This window comes from Carassius carassius, chromosome 38 (assembly GCF_963082965.1).
Source record: "Carassius carassius chromosome 38, fCarCar2.1, whole genome shotgun sequence".
In the NCBI taxonomy this organism is placed as follows: Eukaryota; Metazoa; Chordata; class Actinopteri; order Cypriniformes; family Cyprinidae; genus Carassius; species Carassius carassius.
Window position 1 is genome coordinate 2,121,071 of NC_081792.1, and position 9,815 is coordinate 2,130,885.

Below are 9,815 nucleotides of genomic sequence, written 5' to 3' on the forward strand. Positions count from 1 at the left end.
ATTCCAGGCTGCAGCAAAGTCAGATTGTGCAGAAGAATCATCTGTTTCCTGTGGTCTTGTCCTGGTGCTCCTCTGAGACAAGGTCTTTACAGGGGATCTGTATCTGGGGCTCTAGTTGTCCTGGTCTCCGCTGTCTTTCAGGGATGTAGAGGTCCTTTCTAGGTGCTGATCCAGCATCTGGTCTGGATACGTACTGGATCCGGGTGACTGCAGTGACCCTCTGATCTGGACACAGACTGGATCTGGTGGCCACGGTGACCTCGGAACAAGAGAGAAACAGACAAATATTAGCGTAGATGCCATTCTTCTAATGATGTAGCAAGTACATAGGTTGTTATGGGAAGTGTTTCCGGTTCCGGTTTACCTAATTAATGCAGCCTAAAAATCCTTTAACGGATTTGGATAATAAAAGCATATTAGTATGTTATGTGTATGCCAGGTTAAAGAGATGGGTCTTTAATCTAGATTTAAACTGCAAGAGTGTGTCTGCCTCCCGAACAATGTTAGGTAGGTTATTCCAGAGTTTGGGCGCCAAATAGGAAAAGGATCTGCCGCCTGCAGTTGATTTTGATATTCTAGGTATTATCAAATTGCCTGAGTTTTGAGAACGTAGCGGACGTAGAGGATTATAATGTAAAAGGAGCTCATTCAAATACTGAGGTGCTAAACCATTCAGGGCTTTACAAGTAATAAGCAATATTTTAAAATCTATGCGATGCTTGATAGGGAGCCAGTGCAGTGTTGACAGGACCGGGCTAATATGGTCATACTTCCTGGTTCTAGTAAGAACTCTTGCTGCTGCATTTTGGACTAGCTGTAGTTTGTTTACTAAGCGTGCAGAACAACCACCCAATAAAGCATTACAATAATCTAACCTTGAGGTCATAAATGCATGGATTAACATTTCTGCATTTGACATTGAGAGCATAGGCCGTAATTTAGATATATTTTTGAGATGGAAAAATGCAGTTTTACAAATGCAAATTACAAATGGCTATCTAAGGAAAGATTGCGATCAAATAGCACACCTAGGTTCCTAACTGATGACGAAGAATTGACAGAGCAACCATCAAGTCTTAGACAGTGTTCTAGGTTATTACAAGCAGAGTTTTTAGGTCCTATAATTAACACCTCTGTTTTTTCAGAATTTAGCAGTAAGAAATTACTCGTCATCCAGTTTTTTATATCGACTATGCAATCCATTAGTTTTTCAAATTGGTGTGTTTCACCGGGCTGCGAAGAAATATAGAGCTGAGTATCATCAGCATAACAGTGAAAGCTAACACCATGTTTCCTGATGATATCTCCCAAGGGTAACATATAAAGCGTGAAGAGTAGCGGCCCTAGTACTGAGCCTTGAGGTACTCCATATTGCACTTGTGATCGATAGGATACATCTTCATTCACTGCTACGAACTGATGGCGGTCATATAAGTACGATTTAAACCATGCTAATGCACTTCCACTGATGCCAACAAAGTATTCAAGTCTATGCAAAAGAATGTTGTGGTCAATTGTGTCAAACGCAGCACTAAGATCCAATAAAACTAATAGAGAGATACACCCACGATCAGATGATAAGAGCAGATCATTTGTAACTCTAAGAATAGCAGTCTCAGTACTATGATACGGTCTAAATCCTGACTGGAAATCCTCACATATACCATTTTTCTCTAAGAAGGAATATAATTGTGTGGATACCACCTTTTCTGGTATCTTGGACAGAAAAGGGAGATTCGAGATTGGTCTATAATTAACTAGTTCTTTGGGGTCAAGTTGTGGTTTTTTGATGAGAGGCTTAATAACAGCCAGTTTGAAGGTTTTGGGGACATATCCTAATGACAATGAGGAATTAATAATAGTCAGAAGAGGATCTATGACTTCTGGAAGCACCTCTTTCAGGAGCTTAGATGGTATAGGGTCTAACATACATGTTGTTGGTTTAGATGATTTAACAAGTTTATACAATTCTTCCTCTCCTATGGTAGAGAATGAGTGGAACTGTTCCTCAGGGGGTCTATAGTTCACTGTCTGATGTGATACTGTAGCTGACGGCTGAATGGTTGCAATTTTATCTCTAATAGTATCGATTTTAGAAGTAAAGTAGTTCATAAAGTCATTACTGCTGTGGTGTTGGGAAATGTCAACACTTGTTGAGGCTTTATTTTTCGTTAATTTAGCCACTGTATTGAATAAATACCTGGGGTTATGTTTGTTTTCTTCTAAAAGAGAAGAAAAGTAATCGGATCTAGCAGTTTTTAATGCTTTTCTGTAGGATATGTTACTTTCCCGCCAAGCAATACGAAATACCTCTAGTTTTGTTTTCCTCCAGCTGCGCTCCATTTTTCGGGCTGCTCTCTTTAGGGTGCGAGTATGCTCATTATACCATGGTGTCAAACTGTTTTCCTTAACCTTCCTTAAGCGTAAAGGAGCAACTTTATTTAAAGTGCTAGAAAAGAGAGAGTCCATAGTTTCTGTTACATCATCAAGTTGTTCTGAGGTTTTGGATATGCTAAGGAATTTGGATACATCAGGAAGATAACTTAAAAAGCAGTCTTTTGTGTTAGAAGTGATGGTTCTTCCATACTTGTAACAAGAAGTAGAATTTACAATTTTGGCTATATGAATTTTGCAAAGAACTAAATAATGATCTGAGATATCATCACTTGGCTGAATAATTTCAACACCATCAACATCAATTCCATGTGACAGTATTAAATCTAGAGTATGATTTCGACAATGAGTAGGTCCTGAAACGTGTTGTCTAACACCAATAGAGTTCAGAATGTCTATAAATGCTGATCCCAATGCATCGTTTTCATTATCAACATGGATATTAAAATCACCAACTATTAAAACTTTATCTGCAGCCAGAACTAACTCGGATGTAAAATCACCAAACTCTTTAATAAAGTCTGTATGGTGCCCTGGTGGCCTGTATACAGTAGCCAGTACAAACATAACAGGGGATTTATCATTAACATTTGTTTCTTTGGATAATGTTATATGAAGCACCATTACTTCAAACGAGTTATACTTGTAGCCTGCTCTCTGAGAGATCCTGAAAACGTTGTTATAAATTGAAGCAACACCTCCACCTTTGCCTTTTAGACGTGGCTCATGTTTATAACAGTAATCTTGGGGGGTGGACTCATTTAAAATAATGTAATCATCAGGTTTTAGCCAGGTTTCTGTCAAACAGAGTACATCTATATTATGATCAGTGATCATATTATTTACAAAAAGTGTTTTCGTAGAAAGGGATCTGATATTCAATAAGCCAAGCTTTATCATTTGTTTATCCATATTGCTTCTGTTTTTTATTTGTATTTTATTAAATTGTTAATCTTAACTTGGTTTGGACGTTTTTTGTATTTTCTAGTTCGGGGAACAGACACAGTCTCTATAGTGTGATATCTAGGTGAAAGAGTCTCTATGTGCTGAGAATTAACTGACCTCTGTGACGGGAGGCAGCTAGCAGACGGTCGGTTTAGCCAGTCTGTCTGCTTCCTGACCTGGGCCCCAGTTAGTCAAGTATAAACACTAAGACTATTTGCCATATTTCTAGAGAGAAGAGTGGCGCCACCCCAGGAGGGATGAAGACCATCTCTTTTAAACAGGTCAGGTCTGCCCCAAAAGCTCGTCCAATTGTCTATGAAACCTATGTTATTCTGTGGGCACCACTTAGACATCCAGCCATTGAGTGATGACAATCTGCTATGCATCTCATCACCACAGTAAGCAGGGAGGGGACCAGAGCATATTACAGTGTCTGACATCGTGCTTGCAAGTTCACACATCTCTTTAATGTTATTTTTAGTGATCTCCGACTGGCGAAGTCGAACATCATTAGCGCCGGCATGAATAACAATCTTACTGTATTTACGTTTAGCATTAGCCAGCACTTTTAAATTTGCCAAGATGTCAGGCGCTCTGGCTCCCGGTAAACATTTGACTATGGTGGCTGGTGTCTCTATATTCACGTTCCGTACAATAGAATCACCAATAACTAGAGCACTTTCATCAGGTTTCTCAGTGGGTGCATCACTGAGTGGGGAGAACCTGTTTAATGTTTTGATCGGAACAGAAGAGCGGTGTTTTGACCCACGACTACGCTGCCTCACCGTCACCCAGTTGCCCTGCTGCTGGGGCTCTGTTTCCGGAACCGAACAATGTACAGGAATCCCTGAGCTAGACGCATCCAAAGCCGTATCTAGAGCCCTAACATTTTTACTGTCCTCAATTAAAGTTTGGATGCGTGTCTCTAATTCTGAAATCTTCTCTGTCAGCCTAACTATTTCCCTGCATTTATCACATGTGAATCCCTCATCAGCGACAGAGATAGATAAACTGTACATGTGGCAAGAGGTGCAAGAAACAATGATAGGAGAAGCCATTACCCACCGTGCTTGATGAAAATTCTTACTGCGGTTGTTTGATGAACTTGTGAAAAACTGTAGCGAGGGAGAGGAGAAAAGAAAACAGCGATAGGTTCGAATGAAAACGCTAATGACAAGCTAACGAGTGCTAACGCTTTGCAGGTGTACTGCACTCACGGAAATAAAATAAAAGTGAACGATTAAAGTTAATCTGATAAGATTGATCGATAATATCAGAAATATGGTGTGAATTAAGTTATATTTTACCACTTTAAAAAACAGAGAGTGATAGTAAGATAAAGATTCTAGAGAAAAAAATAAAATAAAAACAGCTACACGGAGCTACAATTTGCTACAGAAGGCCAACAGGAAGTCTATCTAATGCTGTTCCCTTGGAACAGTCCTAATCTTCCCTGCCCTTACAGCGGCCCTGGTCCTTCTCAAACTGTGCAACACATTTTCACTGCACAAATATACACATCTCTTGTCATGAGATACTTAAACATTACTCAAAGATTACTCAAACATGTTTTTTACAGAAACTGTATTTTCCACCAAAATAAAAGATCAACTGGTTTCAGTCATAAAGGTACAAGGGTTTCTCTTGCAAGTGCCACAAAAATATGCATTTATATGCAAAATATTTTACAACAACCTTTAAATATTATTGTATTTGGATTGTTCTACTACGTTTTTAACAATACATCCATGCATACTCTGCAAAAATAAAGTTTGGGATAATTTTCATCTGTTTTATACAGTATGTTTCCAAAATAAAACTGCTGTTTTACAATTTTGAGCATGTGGTAGTTTATTGAAGTTGATTGTAAAGCCATTGCTGCCAGTCATTTGATTGTTAGCCTTTATCATGTACACTGTTGATCTAAATGCAAACTAGGATCTAATTGAACATACAAGTGTGTATTTATACATGGTGACAGGTACGACGGTGAAACAACATCGTGTTATCAACGTTGATTAACTTTTCAAAATCAACACCTCATTCCGCGTTAATCCAAGGTCTGCAGAACGACCGTCATTCACCCGTGATGAAGGTAAGATGGTGAAACAGCGTCGCGATTTCAACAGTGAATCAACGTCGCGATTTCAATGGTGAATCAACGTCGTGATTTCAACATTGATCCATTTTGCAAAATCGAAAGGTAATTCAACGTTGATTCAACCCTGGTACCTGACGTTGTTTCAACGTTGAATCAACATTGAAATGCCGGCTGGGTACTTCTCCAGTCTTCAAGTACACACAAACAATAGCCTTAACAGACATAGTGTTTGAGTAAAGAAAATGCTGTACTATTCAAACAGTTATTTGTTTACCCTTGCTTTGCGGATAAACGGAGATCTGTCTCCAGGCTGTGTGCGCGCGTTAATCTGAGTGAAGGCGTGTGAAGTGACGAGGTTTCGCGAGAGCTTGAGGATCCAATGGGATTACGAAGTTTTACAAGCTCCTTTAAATACTTATCATTGGTTAAATATTTCTAAAACCCTGTGATTTATAATAGAGATATTAATTTTGGATAATTTTTCACGGCACATATCTGGCTATTCTCTGTCTGCCATACTGAAACGCTGCCCCTGGAGGAGGGGGATCCGCCAAAATGAGGTGCCGGTGTTGTGCCCAATTTCAACCCCCTGCCGAATTATTACCCCCCTAATATTGGTAGGTTTAGGAGTAGGTGTGGGGGAGGGGTTAGGATTAGGGGTTAGGATTAGGGGTGGGGTTAGGATTAGGCAATCAGGTAGCGATTTGAACAAGGGGGGTAATAATTCGGCAGGGGGTCAAAATTAGGCACAACACCGGCACAAATTAAGCCCTGAACCCTGAACATTATCAGGAAGGCTATTCCAGAGTTTGGGAGCCAAATGTGAGAAAGCACTACCTCCTTTAGCGGACTTTGCTATCCTAGGAACTACCAAAAGTCCAGCGTTTTGTGACCTTAGGGAGCGTGATGGGTTGTAGCGTGGTAGAAGGCTAGTAAGGTACACATGAGCTAAACCATTTAGGGCCTTATAGGTAAGTAATGATAATTTGTAACTGATACAGAACTTAATAGGTAGCCAGTGCAGAGACTGTAAAATTGGGGTAATATGATCATATTTTCTTGACCTGGTAAGGACTCTAGCTGCTGCATTTTGGACGACCTGTAGCTTGTTTATTGACGAAGCAGGACAACCACCTAGAAGTGCATTACAATAGTCCAGTCTAGAGGTCATGAATGCATGAACTAGCTTTTCTGCTTTCAGAAACAGATAACATGTTTCGTAGCTTGGCAATGTTTCTAAGATGGAAGAATGCAGTTTTTGTAACATGGGAAATATGATTTTCAAAAGACAAATTGCTTGCTAATATAACTTTTTGAAATTTTTGACTGTAGAGGAAGTAACAGTACATCCGTCTAGCTGCAGATTGTAATCTACAAGATTCTGTGTAGTGTTTTTTGGTCCAATAATTAATATCTCTGTCTTATCCTAATTTAATTGGAGAAAATTATTTGTCATCCAATCTTTTACATTTTTAACACACTCTGTTAGCTTAGATAATTTAGAAGTATCCCGCGCATGCGTAACACTGTCGATATCATTGTTTCCTCAACACACGAGAGAGCCGAGGTTGATTCCACACACTCCTAAAAATCAAAATTAAATTAATTAAAATTAAATAATTAAAATGAATTATTATACTGTGCATACAAATTACAACTATGCATTTGCGATGACGTAAGGTGACTGCAAACACACCTTGGTTCGATACAACTATTGAGTGTGAAAGCAGACCAACGCTGCGGGCGGCGCAGGAAACAATTGCGCTTGGGCTCGGAGGCAGCAAACGAGCCCAGTGTGAAAGCCCCCTTACTGTTCTTCTCCTCCCCCTGTCGGGTTTACCACCATACAGTCTACAATAGACAGTAAAAGAAATGGACACAGCGACCCCATTGGATTCAACGGAGACAAGTGAAGTCAATTAGAAGCACGCACTTCCTGGGGGTCGAGCGTACTGCGCAGACTCAAACGGAGCTTGATGACGTAGATGTCACATGAGCAACCTGTAAGTCTTCTAATCGCTGTGCCAAGAGAAATCTGAATCACCCACCGAATCTTCCAGAGAAGGCGAGCGTGTACAGTAGCAAATTTTGGTAAGTATTCTGATTAATTATCTCCCTTGACTTCATGCCTCCTCGTCCCCCCGATAGCCTCATAGACAGTAAAAGATTGCCTGCGAGCTTCTCCTCCTGTCCATACAGTAATTTCTCTACTGTGCGACAGAGTCGCTGGTTATGATGCAATCGTTTTTACAAAAACTGCTTCTACGGGTCCATAACGTAAGATACAAGGTAATGGAGCCTTTTATACATTTTCGTGTTTCTTTAGAAATAATTAATGGACAAATGCAGTCTTTAAACGCCTCAGATGTAAAGTTATTCGCTGTCAAAGTGACGCCAAAATGAATGGGAGTCAATGGAATGCTACATCTGGTGGGGGTCCGCTAGCCAATGGCGGCGCCCAGGGGTGCTTCAAAACAATATGAAACCCTGCCCCCTGCAGTCTACGAGCGAGACGCGATCACTTCTTCTTTGGCGGTTTATGGCAGATGTCAGAGCAGCTTTGGTGCATATTCTGCCTCCTACTGGGATGAAGAGTGAGGCGATAATATCAGAAGAGAGACACGAAGAAAATAATACCCCCACTACCTTTCTTATATAACTTTTACAACAACAAAAAACGGAGCTTAATATTCTTTGTATGACCTGTTTATATTCTGCAAAGTTAAAGAATGTATGCCAACAGAAATTCACATTTTTTCATTTCCTCTTCATATGCCATACAATTGATTATTACCTCCTCCACAGTTTCAGTAAGTCCACATTAATTGCTCTGAGCAGGACCATGTTCTCCATCATTAGAAGTGATTAGTTGAGAGCAGAATGACCGATTCTCAGACAAGAAACTACTGGATCTTCCTTTCCTTTGCCAGAACTACAACTAGTTATTGTATATGACTCAGATCTTGTTAGATCTCAGCTCTCAGTGGATCATAATACCGTCATCTAACACTATTAAGAGATAAACAAGCAGAGCTGTGCGGATCTCAGGATTTGTTGGCAAAGTAACTGCATCAGGTGTTTCAATCTTCTTCTTCTTGTTTTATTAAATGATTCTTCATTAGTCAACAGAGGTTCTGCAGTGATTCATCAGCATAGATACACAGCGAGTCCACAGATTAAATCTGCCTCATGACTACAATAATCAAGATCTAGCTCAGCTTCTCAATTATTAACTTTGATCAATACACTTTTACTGCTTCGGGAAGTAAAGAGCAATGTACAAAGAAGCAGGTTCACAGTCCTCAGGTAAAAATAAGTTTAACTGACATTTTCTAAATAAAACGAAGAGAGGAAAGAGCACTTTTCTCCTTAAAGTAACTTTAATGCATAAAGTGAGTTTAATTACAATTGTTTCTTCTCAGATAGAGGCAAAAGTCATTACAGTGTGTGAGTCAAGTTATAATGAATATGATCTACTCACAACCTCAGCTCATTAGTTATAGATCTTTAATTAAGAAGAGCATTCAGACTCATAGAAACACGCATGTGCTTAAGTGCTATCCATCACTGCGTGTGTTTATCGCCGCAGGGCTGATGGGTGAATCAGAGGAACCCAGGCTGTGAATGTGTTCAGAGCTGCTCTTCAGTCCGAGTCACTGCTGCTGCTGCTGCTGCTCGAGGAGTGCTGCAAAACCACAAAACACAAAGCATTCAACAACAGTCTCCTGCCTGACAGTGTGAAGGATGCTGCATCAGTCCTGTACTACAGGGATGCTGCTGCTGTGACACTCAATCACAGAGATTTTATGAATGACATGGAAGTGTGATTTAGGGGATTTACTCCATCTTCTCGGTGCCTGGTCTCACTCTCACCTTGCCGTGCTTCATGTGTTTATGCTCCTTGTTAGCTTTATGCCCTTTCTTCATCTTCTTCATCTTCTTGTGTTTCTTATGTCCAGGTGCGCTCATCCCGGCCGGGGGACCCCCATACTGCGGGATGGGGCAGGGGTGTCCAGCTCCAGGGAACGGTGGATGTGGCCCGGCCACGGCGGGGGGGAACGGGTGCTGGTACGGGGTGGTGTAAGGGATGGCTGAGGGCTGGTTCATGCCGGGCGGATAGATGGGGTTGGGTCCAGGTGGGTAGGATGGGATGGGCATGGCTGGATATGCTGGGTTTGGAGGGGCAGGATAGGCAGGATTGGGCGGCTGAGCGGCTGGAGGTCCTGCGTATGGAGGTCCTAGGAGACGAAAACCGCCATCACATGAATAAACAGAAGGATTTAGATAAAAAAAATACTCTACATCTACAATGTGAAAATCACCTTCCTGCTCTTCCAACCCAGACTGTGTTCAGAAAATGACAACAGATGATTAT

At 40.8% G+C, this 9,815-nt stretch overlaps 3 protein-coding genes across 3 annotated transcripts in view; 1 reads left to right on the top strand and 2 right to left on the bottom strand.

Moving 5' to 3' along the window:
• The window catches only part of LOC132119151 (synapsin-2-like), a 511,637-nt gene that overhangs the window by 335,392 nt on the left and 166,430 nt on the right, over nt 1-9,815 (top strand). The window lies entirely within an intron of this gene.
• LOC132119156 (metalloproteinase inhibitor 3-like) overlaps nt 1-9,815 on the bottom strand; it is a 386,564-nt gene that overhangs the window by 286,963 nt on the left and 89,786 nt on the right. The gene's annotated exons all lie outside the window — the stretch shown is intronic.
• The window catches only part of prr13 (proline rich 13), a 14,980-nt gene continuing 14,098 nt past the window's right edge, over nt 8,934-9,815 (bottom strand). The window contains exons 3-4 of the mRNA XM_059528680.1: nt 9,314-9,678; nt 8,934-9,125 (exon numbers count right to left, since the gene is read on the bottom strand). Coding sequence (XP_059384663.1) covers nt 9,084-9,125; nt 9,314-9,678 — 407 coding nt within the window. The 3' untranslated portion in view covers nt 8,934-9,083. The remainder of the gene's footprint in view (nt 9,126-9,313; nt 9,679-9,815) is intronic.